Source organism: Ambystoma mexicanum, chromosome 4p (genome assembly GCF_040938575.1).
Source record: "Ambystoma mexicanum isolate Mex_15411 chromosome 4p, UKY_AmexF1_1, whole genome shotgun sequence".
Lineage (NCBI taxonomy): Eukaryota > Metazoa > Chordata > Amphibia > Caudata > Ambystomatidae > Ambystoma > Ambystoma mexicanum.
In genome coordinates this window covers 1,048,621,937-1,048,649,818 of record NC_090927.1, presented here as the reverse complement: position 1 = coordinate 1,048,649,818, position 27,882 = coordinate 1,048,621,937, and the positions used below count along the sequence as shown (strand labels likewise).

Genomic DNA, 27,882 nt, shown 5'->3' with positions numbered 1-27,882 from the left:
GTGTTCTCCATTATGTATCTCAGCCTTCATCAGGACAAATTGATTCTTCAACAATTAATGCAACACCCATATAAGTTTAGACAGCAATATTCAACTCTTGAAATTATTAATCTATCATTCCTAATATGAGCTTTTCTTTATTTTGAGCGCCACCATAGCTCGTTAGTTTTGAGTATAGCGTTTAAATGCAGACTCTTGCTATTCTTGTTCCACAACAGTGTTAGTTTCTCCTGAACAACAGCCTTTTTTTGTTAGAAATGCATTGGCACTACTTGCACATCTCAGAAGCAGCATTTTCGTACAAGGTCATTCTGTACTCATTTGGTATGGCAAAAAAACTTTATTTAATGGGAAATTACTGGGCACAACGGGATTACTTTACAACAAAAAAAATGACACTAACCTTCTTTACTACGTGAATGTTTTTTCCCTCAATACCTTCACCTCAAAAACGTAGTAGTACCTTTTATTTATTTATTGGGCATTTATATACCGCCTATGCAGCAGAAAGTGTTTCCAGGTGCCACAAGACAAAAGATGTAGAGGGGGAGCATTGGAAAACAACAATAACGGTCCTACTAGGCCTTGTGCCATTCGGGTGTGCAAGTGCAATATCAAGAAGTGCGGGGGGGGGAGGAGTCAGGGAGAAGTGCGGTAGGGAGGGGTGCCGGAGGGGGCTGGGCAAGTGCTAAGGTGTGCCACCAAGAGGGCTAGTGCCAGGGGAAAGCAAGGGGTAGGGTGATAGTGCAATTGGGGGTGGTAGAGGGGCAGGGGTGGATATCACCTGGCAGGCTAATCAGGGAAAGGGAGCACAAGGGCAAGTGCTGGTGGAGAGGTGTGGAGGGGAGACTGGATAAGGTATAGCCGGACCCCATTGAGACTCATAAGGGACACAGGCATGCAGTTGTGTCGAAAGGGGTAGATTAGCAGAGGAGATGGAGAGAGGAGGAGAAAAGTAAGGTCTTGAGGAGCTTCCAGAACTTAAGAAGATCCGGATCAAGGCAGAGAGGTTGTTCCAGAGGGATGCTCCTGCCAAAGAGGGAGATCTACCTTCCACTCTCTGCTTGGAGAAACGTCTGATCTGCAGAGAGTTGGAGCTAGAGAACTGGAGGACTCTAGAGGGGGGTATTTTGGGAGAGAGAGCTGAATGTAGCGAGGTCCCAAGCCCCAGACAGCCTTGTGGATGATGCAAAAGGTCTTGAATTTGATCCTTGCAGGGAGTCAGTGGCAACAGTTCTAATTTTTACATAAAAATAAGTTTGTCCTGTTCAGAATTTTCAAGGGATACCTAGAAGGTGCTATGCTGCCCGCCGTGCTGTTGTGGGAAACGTGAACAGATCACTGGTAATGGGGTTTAGCGGCTCAACATCACGACAGGCACAAATGGGGAACACGTCATGGACTCAATTGAGTTGCACATACACCGTTTCAGATGTTAGAATTAATTATTGACCCAATTTATAAAAATACAGGAATTGAAAAAAAGTGAACAGGACTTTTTTTTAATGGTTTGCATCACATACTTAATACTGTCATTCACAAATGCAAGTTAGTGTGAAAATACAGGGCTGTGAAGTTTTCATTCTCCCCTCTGACCATCTCAGTTGTTAAGGACGCCACTACCGGCCACTCTGACAGATTTGGGCATTCCACAGGGGGAGAGAAGCTACTGTCTATACCAAAAGGAGGTCAGGAATTTACCCACTCACATGTTTTAGCTCACTGTACCTTTCACAAAGGAGTAATACCCATTTGCATATCCGTCTTTGTCCCGCCCACTTGAGCAGTCAAGGACCGAAATGCTACAGCAATCCTTTGTACAAGAGTACCAACAGCAACCCCAGACACGTGTTTCGGCCTAGTTGGGCCTCATCAGTGAGATGGCGCTGTGCCTCTCTGAGCACAGTGAGCAAGGGGTCCACATCTAGATAACCCTAGGTAACTTAGGGTGACAAACCCCAAGTTCCTTTTAGAAACACCATAGGATTATCCAGACATGGACCCCTTGCTCGCTGTGCTCAGAGAGGCGCAGCTCCACTGCACTAATGAGGCCCAACTAGGCCGAATCACGCGTCTGGGGTTGCTGTTGCTACTCTTGTTCAATGGAGGGTGCTATAGCATTTCGGTGCTAGCCTGTGCTCAAGTGGGCAGGATAAAGACTGATCTGCAAATGAATTTTCTTACTTTGTGAAAGTTACAGTGAGCTAAAAAGGCTGCGAGTTGGGTACTCCCACAGAACAGGTTATCATGCCATGTTCTTTTTTGCAGAGAGGCACCCTGACCTCTTGTCTATACCACTTAACAGACCATTCAAATACAAAAGTGATGCTAAAGTGGTGAAAACACCTCTGCAGTATACAGAGGTTAACAAAATGGAGCGCCTAAGAGCGACCAGATGAGACTGTCAAGGCTTTCATTTAAAATAATATGTTCAAGAACTTCAACTCTTAACTTCTAATTAACAAATTGGATTTACGCATACGAGTGCTACGATTGGTACAAGTGAATTCAAAAAACTTGAAATGTTTCCAGGCGACAGAGGAAGCTGGTCAACCTAAACACTCCCTAACGGGTCCCTTAAAAGCCAGTTCAGTAATGGATGGTATTTGACGTGTGCAGCCCTCAAGATGGCCATGAAGCACTGCAAACTTTATTAAGGGCATCCGTTTTTACTAATTTAGCAGTGCACAAACAAATAATTTTCAGTTTGTTTTAAAGATTTTGCCCAAGCATATTTTTTCACAAAATGTAATTTGGGCAGATACATTTGGAACTGTAATGCAACTCCCAGGCGGTCTCGAGTCAGATCAAATAGCACGCAGTCTGTTTTTTCTCTCTGCGTTCTCTGAGGCATAGATGCTGCAGAAAGCCCCAGAATGTTAGGGATTAACCCCAAGAGTGACAGATTTACTCACACCCGGCATGGCTGAATTGGAGTGCTATGGTAACGTAGGCAATACCGGGCACAAAGAAAGTCAGTGCAGCATATGTCTTTCCATGCCATTTTCAAATAATAATAATTACGTGGTAATGTAATGGACATGCAGGGTAAGTTCAAAGTAGCAAGCCACAGGTTTCCTTTTTTTTTCCATGAAGCCTCACTTAGCCAGATTGTCGCTCAAATAACGCCCATCTTCCCACTGGCAATCATTCTGAGAAACTCAAAACTGTTCCCTTTTTTCCAATCAAACCTAGCACATCTCTGATCTGCCAACTCGCTCTTCGCGAGGGGGTGGGTACAACAGTATGCGTTACCTGCATCGGCTCCAGTGAAAGTGTAGCTTGATTTACTTGGCCACCATCTCCTTGGGAACGGTGGAGGGTCGCCTAACCTAAAGAACTCTGGCCTCCAAGCATCACAATAACGCGCTGTGATCTCATCGCTGGCCAAGTGCTATGCCTACAATGCGAGGAGGGACATGCTCGCCCCTCCCCGCCCCCATGTTCCACCTACTTTTTGAAGAAACGCACCTACACGACGCTATCTGAATCCGAAGCAATGACGGGCACCTGAGGGAGGAGCCCCGTGGTTGTGATGTCACTTTACAGACGCTAGTCAGCGACTTGTCAGCAGATATAGAAATACAACTCATGCCTTTGTCTCGCACAGTTATTACTTTCCACAGCGATTACCAGCCAAGCGCTTCAATATCGCACATCTCCTGCTGCCGCACCCGGTATGGTAATTCATATTATTCATGCATTTGTGGGGGGCAGGGGAGCGCTGAAAGGAAAATGGCCCATGCCCCGAGCATTTTCGGCTTTGTAACAACAAATGCAACAAGGAGGAGGGCAATTCACTCGAGAACCATAAAGGCCACACAACATCCAGACGGTAGAGAAAGCACTCAGTGGAGACAAAGAGTCAATTTTGTTCGACATTCTACAGTTTCTGAAAATTCGGATTTTCTTAAATCTAGAAACCCTACCTAGGGTCAATAGGAAGGCGCAGCAGCTCACCCGGTCCCATTTTCTTTGCTTTCTGAGGCTTGTACTATTGCAAACAAAACACCAGGACGGGAAGAGCATCACCCGAATAGCACGCGTCATTTCAGCACGTGGGCATGTCGTTCAGAAATAATCCAATGTATAATCAGCCTTTGCAACGTCGATGCCAACTGCAACAATCGTGTTGCATCTATCCAGCGCCTGCTTGTATCCTAGAAGCGCCTATTAAACATGGGCCCTCCAGCATGGGAGGCCCAGGGGCATAAGCAGGGAGGTGGGCTTGTTGTGGGTCCGGTCGGGCTGCACCTTTAGGTGCTCGTCCCACTTAGCATGCCAGTGTCTGGGCGGGCATCTAGGTCCCCAAAACAATGGGGACCCAGACTGCTGGGCGGCCACTGCGGAAGGGAGGTGGCAGGTGATATCAGGTAGTCCCTGCCCCCGAAACCTCACATCAAAGACCCCCCTCTCGTCTGGACAGGCATAGAGGGGGGCCTTTGATGTTCAAAGAGGGGGTGCCTTGCCCTCAGGCCAATTTTGGCCTATAACCAGGGAGGGCTAGGTAGCCCCTCTCATTCAGTGCCTCTCCCTTGCCAGGTACCTCCAGAGCTGGACCCCTGATCCAGCTACTCCTCTAAAAAAAAAAAAAAAAACTCCCACCCTAATAACAATGGAGGAACTACCCACAATGGGGCCAGGTAGACACACTAGAATATATAAGGTTTAACAAATAGTGCAGGGAGAAATCTAAAGAATCGAATACATTACTTACAGGCTAAAACACCCAAGAAAAAAGGGACAAATAATAGCAACCATATGCAAAAGGGCCCAATGGAGCACAACACGTCCAGGGAACCGGAATCCAGGTATAAAATCCCAAGCTCAAAGAACCCATCCCTGAGGAGAGAGAAAAAAAAAAAACAAAAAACAAAAAAACTCATCAATAAACGCATCATAAAACGGCACAAACACAAGTGGATCACGAGCAAAGGGAATGACCAAAGATACCCAAAAAGTGAAAGAAGGGCTCAGGCCCTTAGCAGAGATACGTGGCAGGCAAGCAAAGCTCCAGAAATCCACCTCTGAGGATAAATAATAAATAAACTCCCCCCAGGGGGCAACATCACAAGTTTGTGATTAATTCCTTAATGGTATTTCATATTGACAAACGTTCTATATTGCATATTTGTTTAGAGCGTCACCTGTGATTTGCCCTCAGCACCTCTGGTGGAGGGACTTTCACACTGTTGTAATTAAAGGGTCATCTCACACACAGACCAGCTGTGGAGCATCAGATGTAGTTTCAGGGAACTTTATTGTACATATGTGTACAGTTCCAGTTACTTTCAGCTATGGTACAGGGCATAGATCACAGTACACCCATCCGTCATTCTCACATTACCAGCTCAGGGCCCCAGCGGACACGTATGTAACACTCAGCCAACATTCTCCGTAGCTGCCAATAACACCCACCAACATTCTACCAGCATGCATCCATGGCCAGCAGGACAGGACAAGACTAGCCTTACATTACAACACACACTCAAGTAATTATTGAAACGTTTGCACCATAATGTGTGCTCTGCGTTTCCCACATTAAAAAGTGTATCATATATGAGCGCCATGCAAATGGCAGAGTTCAAATCTGAGCAACCCGACTGGTGTGTTCAGAAATGTCTGTTGGATGCCCCCAGAACGCAGTGAGAAGTTACAGGAAGTGATCAACCAAAAGGCAGTTAGAAAAGTCAGATGGCACAAGGCAACGTTTTTTTAAATTTTTTTTTTTTTTAAATTGCAGTAACGAAAGAACACATTTTACAAACGAACACTTCTCCATTGGCCCATTTCCCCATCAGAAGTGGATTCCCCAGCAGCAGAGCTCTGTAAAAGAATTCCTGAAAAGTCTTCAAAGCCATTCAACTAAAACTTTCCCATGGCATCCGATGGGTATAGCTGGGGTGCACGGGACAGAGCTTTGACCCCCCCACTTGCCTGTATGTTCCCCGAAATACTATTTTGCCCCATATCTACCCTTCAGAAAAGGGAACTTTCCCAGGGATGTCATTTCACCAAAATGCCAGGGGTAGCAGAAGTGACATCACATGATCCTTGACCTCTGATGACATCACAGGAATGTCATTTGACCCCACCCAAAGTGGCTTCACATAGCATTGTTCCTAAGTACACTGCGATAAACCTGGTTACGATAGCACTGTAATGTGATAAACATTTCATACAACAATAAATCGCCATGTGTATCGTTAATATCAATGTTTGTAGGCCCATATTACCAAATTACTGTGAATGCAAGCAGACGTCCAAGGCCAAATTATAATGTTTTGTTACATAACACTTACGCTTAAGCGCTTTGTATAGAAAAAATATACATACAATATCACCCAACTTGTGCTGGTACTCATTTATAGACCTCAGAAAGATGAAAAGCTGAATTGGCCTGGCCGGGATTCTAATCTGCAACCTGCAGATCACGCACACATTGCAGCAGCAAGCGCTCAACCCACTTAGCTATCTTACTGGCTATAGCCATCTTACCGGCTGTAGTAAAATGAGCAATTACATGTCTCAATGTTCTCAAAGTGAGAAAGCAAAGTACACTCTGTACTGGATACCAATAAACTGTTAACTGAGATTTAACAGCAGGCCAGTTCATCAACAGGTCTGGTGCAAAGCTGGCCACATGTCAAAGCTTGCGTGGATCTACTTTTCAGGCTTCAAATGTTGGCAAAATACATAACATTGGAAGGGTTCATAACTGTGTATTAAATATTTTAGAGTAGCACTAAGAAAGCAGCACACTCACACGCCATACCGTACTCTGGGCACTCGTTACTTTACACACAGAAACAAACATCCGGAAAGCATGCCAGGAAGATAGGAAAGATCGGCATATTACAAAAAAGCATTAGTTGTGACACAATGAAATCAAGGGCCACTGTATGTGCTATGGTCAAACATTTCTACACTGTACACAAGTATTTTGGCACAAGGATTTTGTCAAGTGGCCGAGGACACCAAGATGGAATGTCTTGTGATGATCCTAACGGAGACAGCGGCAGAAAAAAAACTTGCTATACCTGCAACTGGAAAAAAGCAAAATACTTAGTTTTTGTCTGCATTGTGAATTTGAGGTGTTTAAGAACAGACTGAATCAGACTAAATCAGGTACTCAGCCCCTGAAGTGTACCTTAAATAAACCTTTAATGAGTCTAGCAATTATTGTATAGAATTCCAGAAAGACTATTTGTTATTCCTATTCTTTCTTATTTAGGGTCACTGCTCAAAGTGTTACACTTGTGTAACCCCCTGTTTCTTGAAAAAGAGACCAGGTCACTTTAGAAACAAAAGAGCCACATGGTGCTGGCCACAGCCCAGGAGCTTCCATTAAAAAAATAAAAATTAAAAAAAGAAAAACACTGTAAAAAATGTGTTTTAGGGGTAGCAGGGGAGAACACAGGGTTAGCAAGAGACACCTCAGGGGTCGCTGTTGCGACCTCTGGCGACCCCAAATGACGTCCCTGGACTTTTCACGTGACAAACATGTGTGTGAATATTATCAACGTCAAGTGCTGCAAAACATTTTGAGAAGCTTGCCGTTTACTGGGCATGAAAAATTCAGCGAATGACTTTCGTTTTCTGCTTGTCCCGTGCCTGGCCTTCCCCCCTCTATCCCAAATACTGCCTTCAATTACTTGTCTGCTCCCATTCCTGGTTCATCCCAGGGTCCCACCTCCTACATCATTGAAATGGAAGATGGCTTCAGATTGAGCCATGTTCCATTTTCATCATAGGCTTTGCTGGGACCCGCATGCACACCACGGATCTGCTATTAAAAAAAAAACAAGTATGATCACTTCAGGGCTCAACCACCCGCATGCCCCCTGGGTGCAAATCGGAAGAATACTGGTGGTCAGAGATGGAATTGGGCTGGAACAAGACGGAGTTGCGCTGCAGCAAAAATGGTCTTGCCGGGGAGCCATTCCATGCAGACTGCAAAACAGCAAGCATTCTATTCAGGACACACACAATATTCTACACTTAGCCCCTCACTCCCACCCACAACACTGACAATCAGCACTCCCACCTGATGACAACAGCACACGCACGCAAAAAGGGTGTGGGGTAGGTATTCTGACCATTTCTAACACTGGTGGTGGGGGGCTGGGTCGGCAGGTACCATCAGGGTCCACCACTGACGATTTAAGGCCCCATTAGTTAGACCCTGGGCTGTTAACCGAGGAGCCAGCCTGCCACCATGGGTATTCTTGCTTAATTAGCACATGGATTGCATACCCGAGCTCTTCGCAGCCAACCAGAACGCTCGAAATACAGTCACTGGCTACTTGTATTGATTACATCCCAAGCAGACCATTCGTACTTCAGGAGCAAGAGAAGGCATTTTACTTCATACTCTCTGTTTAGTTGGAACGACCAACGCAACCACAGAACATTTTAATCAGCAACAGAAGCAACACAAGAAAAGACTATTTATCAGTTGCCAACACAATCTTTTCCATTGAGGTGCATGCACAACAATATCCACTCACTAACTCCATACAAACTGTGCAATAGAACCAGCAGCCTGCCCTACAAGAGAAAGTGCCTGAGGTTACTGTCAACCCTCACTCTTTGGGGGAGGGACGGGCTCTTTTTTCACAAGTCTGTTAATAGAATACAACTAAATGACAAAAATAACACTTTTTCCTGTTTACGCAACTATTAAACTAAACTTTTGACACCAACACCACAATTACAACACTTCTATTGTTACTAGCACATAGCCGTATAGACCTCTGGAGAAGTCATTAGCACTGAGGTAATGACCCTTCCTGTGGGTTAATGTCCTGTGATAATGACCCCTCCCTCATTTTATAAGGCTATATTACTATTTTGTCGACTGTCTAAGCACACTGATGCAGTGGATAGGACTACTCTTTGGTTGAAAATGTGTTTCTTGGGAATAAATGAACAACCAACTATCCTTATATAATCGGGTACAACAAATCCAAGGGCTGTACCAAGAACGCGTTTTGCAAGGCGTATGGACTCCAGCTCCCAGAAGATCGGGGAGAATTTACCAATTGAGGCTTGAGCAGGTAGAGCATAGTCGGTGGTCTGAGAGGGCGGGTTAGAATTGTTAGATTTAATGGAGATAGATGTATGGACGCCAGATGCTGAAAGCAGAGGCCTTTAGAAAATAAACGCCTTTTCTGAGAGTCAAGTGTTTCCTTGCGACAAAAAAAAAAAAAAAAATGTATCTCACCTAATTTGGAAGGTTTGTCTGGATTTGTCGTACAGAGGTGTGTGGAGTGAGGCAAATAGGGCCTTGTTGTACTAGGTGTAGTAAGTTCGGGAGGAACTGCCATGGTTGGATAGAACCAATGTGAGCAATAAGCAGCTGCAACAAATAGTGCTACTAAAGTATGCCACAGCTAGAGAAGAGTGAGGGCAGGGAGACAATCTCACCAATGGCCAGTGGTTAACTACGGTACCGTAGCATTTTAAGTGGACATCGAGGCAACACTTATTCACAGTTTTTAGCACCAAGAAGGACACTTAAAAGACTGCGGAAAAAACAAATAATAATCACTAAGATAAATGCAGTTGGGAACAATGCAGCAACTAAATCCATGGATAGTACTAAGAATAGTGGGAATAGAAGGATGACAGATTTACAAGTGTGCTGGAACCCGTGGCAGCAGAAACGTGCACGAAAAGAATAGTGGAATCCCAAAAGGCACTGTGCCCGGCAAAATCAGGCAAACCTTTTTGTTCCTATAGGGCTCAGAGATTATGTTCGGCAGTGCCCCGCCCACCCCAGGAGAGAGGGGATATCTAGTAGTGGCTGAGTGAGTGCATGAACAGGTCTACAGGTGAAAGCACCCTCTGCCTGAGTAAAGAAAGCAACTCGAGAATTTAAAAAACACAATCAGAGCAGTTCTTCAGAAGAATAAAAAAAAAAGTTATCAAAAGGCTATCTAGTAAATCTCCACAACAAATAAAGGACAGCCACCACAGCTAAAACAACAATGCCGGCAAGTCAAAGAACGCACATACCGCGTCTTAGAAAGTGCATACAATGGACAGGCAATAATGGCCTGGAACGCATAGGTGGAACTATTATGCCAAACTTATTCAAGTGTGCATCACTCCCATTCCAATGAAAGCAACTCGACCCATGAAAGGCCTGGCCAAAACATTCCTTTAATTATAGAAATTGGCAACCCGGTTTTTGACCTGCCCAAGGCTCGGCTCAGAGGCAGCATAGAGGAGGAGCTACTCTTCATCAATCGATCATCATCAAAGTTGCATGGTAATATTACTTCCATTGGGGCAGTTGGTCGCTTTTGACACAACATATTCTGCTATCTAGACACAAACGAGAACCCTAAAGACAACCAGACTCTGTCTGCTTGACAAACAAATAAGGCAAGCACATCATATGATTTGAAATCATGCAGTATTCCTCTGCCCACAAAACTCTCACTGATAAATGTTCGTTATCTGCACGAAGGAGCCACTGCATTACTTATTAAAAATCGTCTATAGACAAAACACAGTTCTTCTACAACATCCCCGGTTATTGATCCAAGTCACCCTTAAAAGCCACCCAGGGATCTTCAAATAATGATACGAACTGGCTGAGTTTTGAATGACTATAAAGAAACAATTCTCCACCCTCCACCACACCAAACCCTCACCCTCCTCCTCTCCTTGTACTCACCATAATATATATTAGTACAGCGCCCCAATAATCTTTCACCAGGAAAGCACTATAAAGATTCCATATATGCATACTGTGAATAGGAACAAAGACGAGCTTTGTGAAATTCCACGCAGCTTGCGTAAGCCCGTCCATGCATTTTGCATGCACAGGCCCACATACCTGGCGAATGCAGGCAGTGCACAGATTTTGTGCAAGCAAGAGGTCCACACTGCCAACGCATCCAGGTGTATGAGCTTATATACCCAGACAGATATTGTCACACACGCCTTGCACTGGCCTAAGAACTAGAGAGAGAGAGAGGGGGGAACCCCCTGCACGAGGGAGCAGGGGTCCATTTAACTTGCCGAACTGTGTTTGCGATAACACCCTTTCACGGTGAAAGGCCCAGATAGATTTTTCATTTTCAATTATATGGTCTACTGTGTTTTGCAATGCTACAACGTGGCCATGTGGTTACTTTGCGACATGTTCAGTCTCAGACGAACCATAACAGGTTATCAATCTGTTCTTTTTAGTTCATAAGATTTGGTGCAGTGTGCCAAATATACAATCCGAAATGGCTGCACGTAGACCACCATAGGAGTCCATGTGATGGCTCATTTGTACATTTACATAAAGTTAATTGCAACTCTCCAAGGTATCCCTGATGATCACTTCAATGTTTTGAGAACATGATGCAGGACAACACACGTTTAGCAGAGTGAAGCAAAAAATCAGCATAGATAAAAACAAAAAACGACTGGTCATATGCTTCCTCATGTTACAAATAATTTGCTAAATATTTCTATGGGTAGACTACAATATTTTTTCTATGAAAACGTCATTCAATTCTAGAGAGTTTATATCAAAGCAAAATACGCACGTCATCGAACACGCGGGTGGGGATGTAAAATACACCATTAATAAAGCACAGCGGCTACTTTGACACTGGAATAAACAGTGCACTATTTGTGGATGTTCAGTCAGCTGCTGGAAGCATCACAACAAGATAGTGAGCGACCAATAAAAACAGCAAGGAATCTGAACAGCTTTAATATGAAGCAGGATGAAAACCTGTGCCTGGAATGCAAGCAATTCTTGGCTTCATCACAGTGACATCGTTGGGCAACATCAAAGGTGTTTTGTATAGGACACAGCTGCCTTTGGTGTGCCTTTGCTTTGCTGCCTACTAGTCAGAAGATGCCTGCGCTGTTGAAGCTAAAAGCATCAGACAGAACAAGGGCTGGCTGAATGGTGAAGATTAACCTCGACTTCACCTGCTCTGCTGCTTACGTTTTTATTAATCTTTTAGATTATCCTCTTAACTATCCTGCTGCTTATATTAAGGATCGATTGCCATGTGTATCCATAAGCTTTGGAAAACGTACTTTTAAATTCGTGTACAAGTGCAGGTTGAATCAGAGTGTACATTTCCCTCTGAACGCAATATACGCACCAAAAACTGCACTACCCAGAAGTAGTAGTAGTTATGGCACGTATTTCCCCTTGAAACCCGGCGTGAATGCCCCGGCGTGGACGGGGCAAGCAAGTCGGTGCAATTCTGTGCACGACCGGAAGAGTATCCTCGTGGCTATGTGCATCGTTGAAGTGATGGCAGCAATTGCGGCCGCCAGGGGTATATTTGACAAACATTGCTCTTTAAATCTATCAAATGTTCTCCTTACTGATAACACCAGCCCCACCACACTCATGTTACTGCGCTGCTTAATGTACACAGTGCCCAGCGTATGAAGGAGCAGACGGCTTCTAGTATAGTGGAGCAGACATCGGATCTCCAACATTGGGCTTTGTCATAGTCTGCAGATATTAACCATAATATTCAGGGGACCAACTCTGCCGATTTAAATAAGTCTAATATAACCCCCCCCCCCATATTGTGAAAACTATTCTTGCAGATTTAGATCCCAATATTACATACTTGGAAAATTCACAGAACGCTGGATTCCCTCGGAACCTATAAGAGTGCAGCTAAAAATGATAGACTAGCCATTCTGGAAGCCACATTTTCTTTTCTTTTCTTTTTTTTTTTTTTTTTTTTTTTTTAATACCAGGATAGGAAATGACCAATCTGATACTAGGGAGCTTTTTAGCATCCTAAAGGAACAGGAATTGACAAATCGTACCACCCCAGAAAGACTCATGTGATCTGATGCAACAGGCAATGCATGACAAATTGGTGGGAAAAAAAAACAAAAATAAATCGCAGATACTATTAGCGAGAAGAAGAATCTTGCCAGTCAAGAGTGCGAAAAAATAAAGTGGGCTTTTGAGAAATCCCCTTCTATCCCTGTCTTTAATTTCACTACCATCTCGATGAAGGATTTGGACACAATAAAACAGCTCAAAATGACAAAATGCAAAAATGAAGTACACTCACCAATGATTATTAAAAATCATGCCCTCCTACTTTGCTAAGAGCCATTTGTACATTTATTAATGCCTCATTGAAAACTGGCACAGTACCTCAGGGCTTTAAAAATGCGTGCGTTATGCCCATTCTGAAAAAAAACAGGTCTGTCAGCTGATCTGCCTAGTAATTATCGGCCTATCACTACCACTGCCTTCTTACGGAAAATTCTAGACCGTGTGGCCTATGAACAAATATTTGGACATCTAAAAGCCCACCCTGTCCTTAATGACCATCAATCGGGATTTTGAGTTGAATTCGGCACGGAGACCGCTCTCCTAGAGCTTGAATCTAAGCTACTAGTCCACATGGACATGAATGAAGCCTTGTTGCTGATGCTACTCGATCTATTGGCTGCATTTGACCTGGTGGACCACTCCATCATGTCCACCAGGTTAAAGGAAGTTGCATATTTCTCGCCCCTTGCTACCCAATGAGTCACCTCGTTTCTATGCAATCGTGAAAGCAGGGTCTTCCTTCAAGAGGCCGAATCTGTTCCCATTAATGTTGAATGCAGTCTACCACAAGGCGCATGCACCTCACTGTGCTTTTATGATATATTTACTGCCCCTCCGTTTGCTAGGCCAGCTCACAAGGACGTGATTTTTACAAACTACGCCAACGACACGCAATGTGTTGTCCCCTTGACTTGGACTCATGAACCAGGAGATCAGCAAGACATTTGCCCTCATTGAATCATGAATGATTCACAATAAACTAGCCCTCAATAAAACAAAACTGAGCTGATGGCGATTGGGTCAACTCACATGCTATGAAAGCTTTCATTTAGGTGCTGGGAAAATAAAATTAAAAATCGCTCTGTTAAAGAAAGTTAAAACCTTCGGAGTAATATTTGATCAGCATCTCAGTATGAAACCCCACGTAAGCAGCCTAGTATCATCCTGTGCATATTACATAAAATTGCTAGCTCATCTAAGACCCCTGATCTCCCAAAATATTGCGGAAATGATTGCCAGAGAAATTATAGGGTCTAAAATTGATTATTGATCCAGCCTACTTATTGGTATTGATAAAACTACTTGGAATAGGCTCCAGGTCTGCCAGAGCAGAGCTGTAAGAGTGGTAATGAGGCTTAAGCGCAGAGACCATGTTGCGACTGCTCGACGCACTCTTCGTTGGCTACCGGTCGAATCTAGAATTTGTTTTCTAATTCTGACCATCATACAAAAGTGTAGAATGGGAACGATGCCTGGATATCTACAGCAGCTTCTGGTCTCAAGATCTTAAGGTAGATCACCGAGATCTAATAATCAGAATCTCTTGGTTACTCCCAAATGTAGAACTGTTGATGTTAAAGGATATTTGTACTATCACCACCGGAGTGATCCCCTGGCGCTCTTGTGGATCTGAAAAGGAAAGAGGGTGGGGGTCGAGTTAGTGGAACAAGCGGGATAAGTGCAAGAGAACAGTGATGTGCTGTTGGCAGCTTCAGTTCGGCTAACACTGTTCGCTGAGCTTGGGAGTGCTTTCCGGTCAGTAGCCTTTGCGTGCTGTTGCGCGAAGCTATGTGTGGTTTGTGTTGTTGTTGCGGTGTAGTGAAGTTTGTGTGGTTTGTTGTGCTTTAGGGTTGTGGTTGTGTTTGGTTTCAGTTTGAGAGGTCTATGCAGAGGGATGAAATGGTTAGTGGGTTGGTCTTGCTATCTAGAAGTGCTATGTGTTAAATTTCCACGTTCTTTCTAGATGTGACGCGTGAATATCTCTGCATTTGTATCTGGATCCTGCACGGGCTAATATTCCCAATCCCATCTATATAGGACGCACACCAATATTCACAACTATACGCAAATGTGGCACTGCCCCACCTTCGAAATCCTGTATAGATGCGAAGCAAGCTAGCATTCACAATTCTATCTAAATGTGGCATTGGTAATATTCCCAATGCAGTCTAGAAGTGGCAATGGCTAATGTTCACTATTCTATCTAGATGTGGCACTGGCTGACATTCACAATCCTGTCTAGATGTGACGCAGGCTAATGCTCACAATTCTATCTAAGTGTGGCATTTGCTACCATTCATAAAGTTATCTAGATGTGACGCAGGCTAATGAACTGTGAAGGGGTCCAACACAGTTTTTTCGCAATTGCCCCAAGGCCTGGAATGATCTCCCACCAGACTTGAGGTCTGGAATGCACAGAGATATTTAAAAAGAAACTGAAGACCACCTGTTCACAAGTAGTTAAGAAGTCCGACCTCACCTAGATTTGACCTCTGATACATGACCTTAGGGTTTGTTATTTGTATTGTGTTTTGTTGCGCCCTCAAGCCACAGGGTCCATGGCTGCACATAATACATTCTATTTTTAAAGATTTTTTTTAATTGTGATTCAGTTTAAATCAATAAAAAAAACTTTACACACCAAATCCTTCCACTTCAATCCCCCCCCCCCAGTAAAATAAAAATTAAAAAAGGACACATTTTTCTTATTGAGATTAACCTATCAGTCCTTGAGTCCGTTCCTTTGTGTTTTCGCATCTGTCGGAATCTCCCAGTATTTTCTCAACAAAGCTTATTCCTGCACATGTTAGTCTTATGTTGTTTCCGTGCAGGAATTTGTTCCACCAGTCTTCTAATGATCTTGTTTTAAAAAGCCTTAATTGTTTAGAAACAACTTTGTCCCTTTATCTATAGAGACTGCCTCACATTCTAGGAGAAGATGTTTTACTGACTCAAGAGTTGTCTCTTTTGTTGCAAGAACGGACGTGCACCATATTTCCTTCCATTTGTTCAGTAGTTCCCCACTTTTACCTATACCATTTCTTATCATAATTTTGTAACCAATCACCCCTTATTTTACCAAGCTCTTTCTCAGTAGTAGTATTGGATTTCCAACAAATGACCGAGTGCAATGATTGGAGATCCAGTTCCGCTCTTATTGCCGAAAGTGTCAGAGATCTTCGAAGATTTAGTAGCGATTTCCAAAATGTACTTTCTAGTTGAGTCCCATATCTTCAAGATTACATTCAGGCCAGCTTCCCCTCCACAGGTTAATATGGGAGTAACTTTTTGGATGTAAAACATCCTTGCTGGAATCAACGAGAATTTCCCAAAGCGGGCATTTATGATTTTGGCTTGTGAACACAGCATTTTTACCTTTGTCATAAGATCTTTTCCAGTTTTCTTCTGAGATCGAGAGATTGAACAGTATTCCTAGGTAACAAATTTCTTTCACAGTTTCCAATGTCTGGGAACCTATTCTCCATTTAAAGTCTTTTGCTACAACTCTTTTTCCTCACCAATTTTTATGATTTTAGATTTTTGGGCGTTTATTATTAGGTCGTTGTTGGCCATGTAAATTTGTAGACCGTCTAATAGACGTCGTAGTCATTTCTGTTTGGTTTAGAAGCACCAAGTCGTCTGCATAGCATATTGTTGAGACCTCCGTGTTATTTAGACTTGAGGGTGGAGGGGTGATTTATCTGTTTCAGATCTTTTGGGAGGTCAGCAATATATAGTTTAAAGAGCGTGGCTTCCAACGGGCATCCCTGCTTGACACCTCTATTCGTTTTTATTTCCTTCAACAGTGCTCCTTGGATGTTTAATCTTAGTCTTGTTGTGGTGTTCTTATGTAGTGCCATTATTGGTTGTAATATTGAATCTGGACACTGCCATTTTTTTTTAAATTTTCCCCACAGTTTATTGCGATTGACTCCGTCAAATGCTTGCCTCAGATCTATGAATGCATCTTTGGACTTTATTGTATTCAATTTCATCAATTATAGGATGAACAAGTTGAGATCTGCTCCTGTGCCCTTTGTAAATCCCGTTTGTCTTGGGTCAATGATGTTTATTGTAGTTGCCCATTCAGTCAGTTTCTTTTGCAGAACTGTGGCATACATTTTCTCAATTACATCCAATAGGTTTATTGGTAGGATTTTCTCTGGACCCATTTTTGAAGATGTCAATGATTTTGGGATTTTTTTTTTTTTTTTTACAGAATTCCATTTGCTTGAAGAGTGTCAGGATAAATTTTGATCAGACTTTAGGATCTTTTTTCAGTTCTACATTTGTCAGACCATCTCGGCCTGCGGCCCCGAAGATCTTACATTTTTTTATTGCAATTTCAATGTCTAGTTCATCGGAATTTATGGACCAATACTGTAAATTAAAGTGAGTAAGTGAAGATGTCCTGTATATGGGACTTCTGCAGGTGCTGGTCAGATCGGTGCTGTTGAAATCTTGACGCCATGGCTACATTATGCCAAGGTAGACTGCAAGGCGAGTAGTGTAAGATTTGCTTACATTTCACAACCATGCAGCACTAAGTGCAGGCTTTGGGTTACCTAGATTTAGGGGTTTGTGTGGCTTAAATGTGGGATAGGTGTTGCTGGAGAGGTGCACCGCTCATGAAGCTACTCACCAGCTCAATGCATGCGTGGTGGTCAGTGCCTCCACAGAGCATACGGATAATTAGAGTCACCCAATGCTAACATCAAAGACATCTGTTTGAGAGGGTCACACCGAGTTGAGATAAATGCATTAACATCGCAGCAGGAAATAGTTGGGGAGCAGTACATGCAGTGCGCAGGCCAGAGTCTCTGGAAATACACAGAGCACACCCAAGACCTCTGCAAATAGCATGGGAAACCCTTTCCCTTCACTGTAGAACACTAAGCCGCACCAGAATGGAAGGGTTCGAATGGTCTTGCCCACTGGCGTTATTTTGCACCTGATGCTGAAAACCTCGGATCTCTTGAGATCCTTTTGCTCTTCTCACACGTTTAATTATTCCCATTCAGGCAACGGGCAGGCCACCCTCTGGGCTTTCCTATTTCGTCATGCTGGTTGGTTGCACTTTTTGCCACATTAACGCTAATTCACAGCACAGAGGGTAAAGAGTAGAAAGGGAGCAGGGTAGGGCATAGTGCAGTACAACAAAGCAACCCCCAGTGCACCAAGAAACCCACTTGTATAGTAGGAATAAGAATAAACCACTCACTTTAAGTGCCTGCTTCTGTTACTAGAAAACCAAAAATTAACACTTTTGTGCAATGTACATATGGAATATTCAACAATGGGTTTTTGTAAAGTGACGTATATTTCGCCAGCCGATGCTACAGAAGAGTATGGATACACCACATTGAAATGAACCTCACTCAAGCGGCAAGTTTTTATAGGAAGTTAAGCCTTTGGAGACCCAAGTTTCCAAACACTCCCTGCTCTGGTCGAATAAGGACAATAGGCATGAAAAGATAAAGCAGCTGGCCAAGGATCACACAATTTGGTCAACCCTGGTCTAAAAGGATGACTTTAGAGACCATCCTGGGGTCATCTGATGATCATCGAACTACACTAGAAGTCATTCCCACATCATCAGACGTCATCACGCTGTTAAAGTCCTCAGCAAATATCTCAGAATGGTGGGTGATGATTCGGGGTATGAGCTTAGGATGACGTAATGAATATGCCAACATCATCCCCATTTTAGAAAACTCTTTGTTCCTTATGCTTTTAGGATGACCTACTGATCACTTCGAGATTGCACGTTTGTCCCTGATGATTTGGGGAAGATTCTGGGATGACCTGCTGATTACCTCAAGACCATTGCCATGAGGTTTGTTCTCGATGATATGGGGATGACTTACTGATTACTTCAGAGCATCAGAGTTTGTAGGACGATATGCGGACCAATACACATTGTCATTCTGCTTTTGCTTAGTTGCACTTATGCTGAATGATCCCCCACTGTGGCAAGGGTAAAGCTTGAGACTATGTTGGGCCAAAGTGGAAGCCAGAGGCCTAAGCATAGCATGCACCCCATGTGTGAGAATCCTTTGCCATCCCAGTCAAAAGCAGGAACCGAGCAGCCTCACAATCAATACATTTCCATGCTGACTTGTTAGGTAACAATTGGTGTAGTCCCACTGTGTGAGACTACACAACACTTACTTGCTTGGTATTAGGTAAGCCCACCTTTTGGTAAAGGTCTGAACTACACAGGTTGGCAGTGTGACTGAGCAGCCAGGCCTATCTCAAGAGGGATAACTGAGCTGTAGAAATGAAATCTGTAAATACAAGTAGCCATGTAACACTTACACTCAAGGTTTCAGTTTAAAAATAGTTATTTGTTTAACACCATTTTTGAAATAAAGCGTTCTTTAGAAAGGCAATTCATGTAACAATGTAAATATACTTTAAAATTACTTTTCAGAATCAGAGAAAGGTAGTGGATAATCTTAGGATACGTGTCATATACAATTGCTACACCCTGGGGTGACTTCAATCACAAGAAAGTAATGGCATTTATTTAATCACACTAGTTATATGTTGCAGATTCTGAGGTTGCAGAAAGGGAAGGTTTAAGGAAGGAAAAAGGTTACACAGGTTCCTAGTACATATGAGGACAACTGAATCTTCCAACGAAATCTAGACAAGCCTTTCCCAGCAGTAACAGCCTAAAACAAGCTACCACCTAGGAGGGACAATCCATATCAAAGTCAGTGGGCTAGAAGGGTCTGCAGGGAGCCAGGACAGCCAAAGTCAACTTGAAACAGTCTATGGAGCTGAGGACTTCTTAGAATCAAAAGTCTGGCACAAAGTTAGAGAGTTTGTTAGAAAATCACTTGTAGGGTCGCAATCTGTGAAAACAGAGTTGGAATCAACTCTAAAAGTAAAGCACCGGAATTCCCAACTGAGAAAAGCAAGGCTACAAGACAGTGAGGCAAGTACCCCAAGTCTAAACAGTACCTCTGGTTTGAAGACGAGTGGTCCAGCTGGCTTCTGTCCTGCTACAGCGTTGCAGACAGAGTGTTACTGAGCCTCAGTCAAGGGGACAAGAGGGAGGACATCTGTAGGGCTCCTGCGGTGGTACTTCGGAGTTGGTGGCAGCTAGGTCTCTTTTCCGTTCAGAGGCACTTTGTGGTTTCAGCGCTTAGGAAACAGCACTGCTGCTGATCTCCGGTACCGGATCTGTGGTACCAGTTGGGCTTCCTTCACTCCTTGGGTCTTGTGAGGGGACTCTAGTTCTGGTCGTCTTGCTTCTGTAGGGTCCTTAGGAGACTCCTGGAGCTTCTGGCCGGATTTCAGACGTTTCACTACAGATTACTCGACCCCTGGCACTTGGTTCTTGCAGCAATGAAGAAGTACAGCCAGACAGGAAAGACTGTCCAGTGGAGTTTGGCTCTGGGTTAGTTGGTCCCACTAACCCAAGGGGAGAAGTCGTCCATTCCGGAGCTTCTCTGTCTGAAAAGGCAGTTTCAGCACAGCAGCAGGGCTTCACAGGGCAATTCAAAGGTCCAGGAGGATGCAGCAAGCTTCGTTCACGGTTTCTTCATCGGGTGTTTCTCCCAGTGGTCGACTCTGCCTCTAGTCCCAAAACACTCACCTTTTAAGCAGGTTTCTCCCATTCACGCACAGCCTAGGCTGTCAATCACACATGGAGGTCACTGTCCTGAAAGGACAGCCAGCCATTCAGGCATTCCTAGAGGCCAAATACAGGGGAGTTCTGGGACCCTCCCTCACATCCTGTCCTTCCAGACACATTGGAGCCAGAGGCGGGCCTCAGGGCATAAGTGTGCCAAAGGCAAGACAAAGGGTAAAACCCAAGAAAGACCTCACAAACAGAAAATGGCAAAAAAAGAAGACGGGCCGTTTGGATGAAATGGTCACCTATGTGTTATACTGCAGCTGAGGGTTCAGACTGCAGTAGAAAAGCACAATGGTAGGAAAAATTAAACCACTGGCACTAGCCATTTAAAAGTAGGGAGGGCAACATGCAAATGTTACATGAGAATGTATGATATGGGGCTACTAGGTAACCCCCCCAGCACTCAACATAAGATGATGTGTGCTGGACCCACAAAGAGAAAAGTTAAGTAAAGTCAATTTCACTTTACTATTCTTGGCAACAGTAGTTCACACAAGAAAAGGCATTTTAAACCTCATGAGAAATCTAAAGGATTTCTCAGTGACACTTCACTGAAGGTGCTTTGTGTCACCATACAAAAGGTAGATGCATACGCAGTTTGTCAGACTCCCAAAACAGTGAAAACACATAATCCAAAGGTCAAAACACATGAGGCAGTGGGAGAAGGGTCTGACTCACTCCCTGGTTAAAATTAAAAAGTCCTAGAGTCCAGCGAAAGAGCTGGGTGTCTCTAAGGTCGAAGGCACAGAAATGAGAATTCTCCCTAACATGACTGCATCAATATATGCCAGTATTCACATGCACTCCTTCACACAGTATTCATGTTTGCTTTGCGCAAAATCCAATAATCAACAACCATAACGAAAAGTACCTCCAGGATTTAAAAAAATAAAAAAAAGGTTCCAAAAAAGAAATAAGAAATAAACAGAACCACAAAGTCCCATCAACCGAGGTCTCAACTACCCACAACCTACCAAATACAAGCAACAACAAAGTACAAACAGCAAAGCCTAAACCCAAAAGACCATGAAAAACACCAATCGAAAGAGGACGCCCACTAAAGGAACACAACCCACGCATCATGCCTCACCACAAGTGATTGTTAGGCAACGCCACCGCTTTAGCCTCAGAAACCCCTGCCGGCAGGCGGATGCCGGCCCATTCTGGAGAAGGCCCTGAGGGAAAAGGCCTGTTCTGTTCAAGTTCTGCAGCGTGGCCAACCCCTCTTTGTTTCTTCCAAGAAATTCTACTGCAGACTTCTCCACACGATCATTACATCGGTTTGGGTGAGTTAGTTACAAAACCCCCACCCTCACGGAAGCAGCCCATAGAAGGTTGTTACCTGATCCACAGAGCCTTGCCTTATCCTGGCTATGCACCCAATTACTTGCAAACATCTTCGAGAACATTCACGTACTTTGCCCAATTTAATTTAGCGACCACGGCACCCCATTGTCGCCTGCATTGCGGACTCCCTCCATAACTCAGCCCCATTTACCTGTGTACTGTTACCACTGAATGAGCCCCGCCACTGCATTTACCTGTGTACTATTACCACTGAATGAGCCCAGCTACTGCATTAACTTGTGTACTATTAGCACTTCAATGAGCCCAGCCCTGCGTACTGCATTTACCTGTGTCCCACCGCCGTCTAAGCTAGATTTGCCCATAGGGTACAGCCAGATTGTATCCCTGAACCCAAAGTGTACATGGCAGCCCCTCTCAGATACGCTCCAACCACTGCCTCAATACTCCACGTATTCAACATCATCTCTCCATCCTACCCCACACTAGCTCTCCCTCACCTTACCTTCACCATGATTGTTGCCTGCGAAAGCCACATTGAGGCACCCAAAGCCAACCATCCTCTCAGCCCCATAGAATGGATCCGCCGCTTTGCTGCAACACCCTCACCGTGGCACCCATGCCCAGTGAAGGACAGAAATTGTAGACTCGGCTCCCGATTCCTAACGACTAGGTCTTCCAATAAAAAACTCCCCACTCTCTATTCCCAACCCAAACTGCCACTAGCCAGCCCCGTGATCATCATTGACTACACTCCAAAAACCACCATCAGCACAGTTGAACAACCGCTGATCAAAAGGTGCTCTCATCAATGCTCGATCACTGGTCGCCCATGCACTTGATATTGCTGACCTTATCTCCGCCAACAACCTCCACTTCCTGGCAGTCCCTGAAACCTGGCTGCATCGGGGATCAGGCCCAGCCCTGTCCCTCGCCATCCCCGAGGGTTACTCAATACTAAGGAATGATAGAGTATCAGGTAAAGGAGGAGTGATCTTTATCTCCAAAACATCCCTTGGCCTCAGAGCTACCCCTTCACCCAGCCTCCTATCCAGTGAACTCCTGTCAGTTCCAACTTTCCGCAGAACACACCATCCTTATGCACCTTATCTACAGACCTCCTGGACACATCTCATCCTTCGAGGAAGAGATATCCGACCTCTTGACCATGAATACTAAACCAGGATCTCAAATTATTCTACTGGGGGGTCTAAATGTAGGCCTTGGCGACACCAATGATGCCAATGCGCTTTCCCTAGAAAATACTATCTCCCAACTTGGGTTCAAGCACAGGGTTTCAGACCCAACTTACAACAAAGGCAGAACCTTGGACTGGCTGGCAGATCACAACTTTCTACCACCATTCTTAAAAATGAACCAATCGCCTGGTCATACCACCACGTCATCTCCTTCTCCATCCAAGGGGAAATGCTGTCGAATACAGCACCGGCCATCATCCCGCAAACCCTCTCTAGGAATAACCGCAACATCACTTTGCAAAGCCTCCGCCCACTACTCCACAACATCCTGGCCCCTGCAAACAACACCAACCTAGATGTGGAAATCTTGCTGACCTATACAGCAAAACTCTTGAATCAGCCATGGACACTACTGCACCTATCAAACTTACCAAAGCTAAACCAGCAGCCCACCTGAACAAAAGGTTCACTCCTGAGCTCAAAATCCTGCGAAATGCCAAACACATGGCAAAAACTAACTGGAGAAAACCCCCTAACCCGGCCAACAGAACGTCCTTCACGGTAGCATCCACCACCTATAAAACTGCTATCCTCAGAGCTAATAAAGCGACATTAGATTTGACAATGCCAAATCAAGAACAAAGGAGCTATTCACCATCCTAAAGGGAACTAGAGTCCCCCTCACCACCTTCAGAAAGCTGTGTGAAAGATGCAGACTGGTGCGAGAGAATCCAAAAAGCATTGGCAGAAAAAAATTACCATGCTGCAATCTAAAATCAAACTGAAAAAGTCCAGCCTGGGCATAAGAGCAAACCATTTACCACCTTATACTAAAACTCCCACCTGTCCTCCCTTCTCTTTCACCCCTGTCTCAATGAAAGAAGTGGAAAGCATCATAAAAGGCCTCAAACCTTCCAGATGCCAAGGGGCTCCTGCCCAGCTACCATCATTCAGGAAGGCGCCAACGATTTGGCCTCTTTCATTACAGCCCTAATCAACGTCTCCTTCAAGTCAAGCTCAGTCCCTAGTAGCGTCAAGAAGGCTTGGGTCATGCCTCTCCTTAAAAAAACGAATATAGATCCCAACATCCCTAACTATTTCAGGCCCATCACCACAGTACCTTATATCCCGAAGATCCTAGACAGGGTGGAGTATCTGCAAATCCAGAAGCACTTAGAAGAAAACAACCTCCTGGGCCTGAGGCAATCTGGTTTTAGGCCAAGGCATGGAACAGAGACAGCCCTCCTGGACCCAAAAATCCAGATGGATGAAGCAAAGGACAATGGAAATCTAGCCATTCTCCTGCTGCTCGATCTCTCAGCAGCCTTCGACCTCGTAGACCATCAGATCCTGACGGAACATCTGGTGGCCTCAGCTGCATTTTCTAGCCAGGCGACGGCCTGGGTTCAATCGTTCCTAGCGGACCGAACCACACGGGTCTTCTTGCCTGGGGCCTCAGCCCACTCCGTCCCCATCCTCTGCGGCGTCCCACAAGGCTTGTGCGTCTCGCTGACCTTATACAATATCTTTACAAAGCTATTGTTCGACCGCCTGGACATCCTGGGTGTCACATACACTAATTATGCGGACGATACCCAGGTTTGCATCTCCCTATCAGGATGCTATGTAGAGGATTTCCGCATAGATTAACAACATCTACCTGGAAATCCAAGCTTGGATGACAGAACACATCCTATGCGAGAATACTGAGCTCCTCGTCGGCTCCCAACCCCGGCTAAACAAACTAGACCCCTGTTACGCCCCTTTCAACATAGATGGCAACCTAATCGCAGTGGCCACAGAAATCAAAACCCTAGGGGTTTACTTGGACTCCACTCTCTCGCTCAAAAAACAAGTTAACACGACAGCCTCCTCCATGGCTTACACCAACAAGCTCATTAATGCTTGCAAAGCCTTCCTCTCACCTGCCAGCTGCATCACTCTAGCCAGAGCACTAGTGCTCTCAAAAACTGACTACTGTAATACTCCCTTCCTTGGACCACAGAGCGTAACCTGAACAAACTTCAAGTGCTTCAGAACAATGCCCAGAGAGCGGCCTTGAGTATCCCACGGCACTCTCACATATCCAGCTTCAGGCACGATGCCCATTGGCTCCCGGTTCAAGACCGAATCACCTTAAGATCTCTCATTATAGTCCACAAATGCCTTTCCAATGACGCCCCCAAGTACCTGGCAGTCAAGTTCAACAAACGCACATCAGTCAGACCCACCAGAACGCCATATTATCATTGGTTAGCCATCCCTAAATTCACCCTAAAAAAAAAAATTAAAAAAAAGCAGGCGGCTCCAGTTTCCCAGTCCTCGCTGCCAAACGGTGGAACGCTATACCCCTGAACCTTAATGCTGAACCATCCTTCTGGACGTTCAGAGCAAAAATGAAGTCCTGGCTCGCCAACCGGAATGCCCCCTTCGTTTGACTCACTAACCATTGTTTTGTTCCTCCTGTGTTTGCCGCTCGACCACTCTGTAACCCGGTTTTATACTGTTATCTTTGTATGTCCATATTCTTGCTGTAACTTGCTCCAAGTCTCCGGCGCCCAGTTACCTCAGGGTTTGGTGCGCAGTATAAATAAAAAACTAAAACTGTCCACATACGACAACATGTTAAACAAAAACAGCACAGCAACAACAAACTGACAGCCAACAAGCTTCACAAATACAGACCGAACGAGGACAACAAACAGATGACAACTAATAAACCATCCCAACCCGGTCTCCACCATGGACAATACCTCAACCAGAACAAGGAACAAATTGGAAACCATTACACTCACTCTACACCCCCTATATCACCAGGAGTGGAACAACAGAGGGTTAGCTAGCCTATTTACCACCCGGAAACAAACCAACCCCGCCAAAACCTTATCGGTCTACTCGACAAAGACTGACCAACAAAGAACCACCCCACCCAAAAGACTCAACTGGGAAAAACCCACCTGGAACGGAAACCCAACACACACCACCACAAAAGGGAAATCCAGCAAACTATACTGCAGCCTCCTCAACATTAGATCCATGGGAAAACACTCAAAAGAAATCAATGACCTCCTAAGCGAGGAGGCACAGGCGCGCTCTTCCTTACAGAAACCTGGCTATCAGAATAGTATAAAGCCATCGCGAACGAAGCAATACCCGACAATTATAAATTAATACACGCCAACAGAGAAAACCGAAGAGGAGGTGGAATCACAATTATACACAAAAAACACGCCCGAGCATCTCGAATCATCACAACCAACGCGTTAGACTATGAATCCCTCCTAATCAAGAAACAACCAATCCAACATGGTATTCCCACGGATCTACAGACCATCTTCTTATAATCCCAACTTTGCAACAAAACTAGCGGACGAGGACGCCATGCTATCAACCCACCACGACAACCTAGGTGAAAGAGATCCCACCGATTCAAACATAGGTACAACAGAAGACACACTCAGGCATGCCAACCTTCGGAGCTCTTGAGAGGGAGATTTCACCACAGCAATCGGGAAAATGTATTTTTCCCAATAAGATTACATTGGGGTTATCATTATTTTAGGCAGGAGACAGTACAAAATAGCCCGATTAAAAAAAAAAAAAATCTGGAGTCTCCCGCCTAAAACGGGAGGGTTGGCATGTATGCACACTTAGATCACCAAGGCCATTGACCAATTAGCACCAGCTAAAACATTCAAAGCAACACCAAAAAAAACTGGCAGCAAAAGAACTGAAAAAACACCAAAAAATTGAAACACAATGGAGAGAACAAAACACCAGACAAGACTAAATAAAATACCAAAGACAACTCAAACTGTACAAAGCAAAAGACCTCCAAGCAAAAAAATAAAATTATAATAATAAACCACAAGAATCAGCAAACAATTCACAGAAATAACTCAATCACCCCTACAAAAACACTTTGCGACAGTCACTTAAACCAGAGGAGGGGGAGGGGGAGGGGGAGGGGGGGGGTGTGGGTGTGGGTGTGTGTGTGAGCTGCACAGCAGTTACTGCCTCTGAGGGCATAGGTATTATATATATATATATATATATAGTCACTTACACCAGAGCAGGGTCTGTGTAGCTGCTGCACAGCAGTCGCTGCCTCTGCGAGCATTAGCCTGTGCAGGTATTATTAGAAATGTAGTCACTTACACCAGAGCACGGTCTGTGTAGTAGCTGCACAGCAGTTACTGCGCCTGCGAGCATTGCAAAGCCTGAACCGTACCGTAAATGAGCTTCGGAGAAGCTACTCTGTCTACAACACCAACAAGCTGCCCCGTGTAATTTCAAAACCAGATGTTTAGAAAAATCACGTACTTACAATACTTAATTTCAATATGTGATAAGTACAATACAAGGAATTACAGCCTCAACGTGCATTCCTAGAGGTTGCCAAAGGGGCTCCTCTTAACAATATAACAACAAAGGGGTGAGAACGTCTAAGTTGATGGATGCTAAAGGACATGCATATAAAATTCACTAAAAGAGCTGGGTCGCATGCACTCACCTGATGCTGCCTGGAAACGTGACATTAGCGTTTCGTAAAGGGTAGTGTCTAATTCCCATTCGAGAAACGGAGATGCTGCCTGGAAACGGGACATGAGCGTTTCGTAAAGGGTAGTGTCTAGTTCCCATCCGAGAAACGTACCAAAGCCAGGCTCCGCCTCCACTTCATCACTTGGGCTGCTCTGCATCACGTGGGTTTCAACGTCAACTTCATCACGTGGGCTGCCCTGCATCACGTGGGTTTGCACGTTACCTTGTCATCTTTTTTGCACGAGCGGGAAGGCAAAGTGTTGTGGGAGCGATTCCTCCGTTGCAAAGCACATTTAGTTAAAGTTATCTCTTGTTCATTGTTACTTTAATGCAGAGCTGCAATTTTGGGAAGG

The 27,882-nt window shown here is 44.5% G+C and overlaps 1 protein-coding gene across 2 annotated transcripts in view; it reads right to left on the bottom strand.

Moving 5' to 3' along the window:
- The window catches only part of CEP85L (centrosomal protein 85 like), a 1,005,009-nt gene extending 977,341 nt beyond the window's left edge, over positions 1-27,668 (bottom strand). Inside the window, exon 1 of one of the 2 annotated variants that reach the window (XM_069606618.1) lies at positions 27,501-27,668. In XM_069606618.1, coding sequence (XP_069462719.1) covers positions 27,501-27,594 — 94 coding nt within the window. In that variant the 5' untranslated portion in view covers positions 27,595-27,668. The remainder of the gene's footprint in view (positions 1-27,500) is intronic. The other variant, XM_069606619.1, reaches the window with a different exon arrangement.
- Positions 27,669-27,882: the final 214 nt, after the last annotated feature.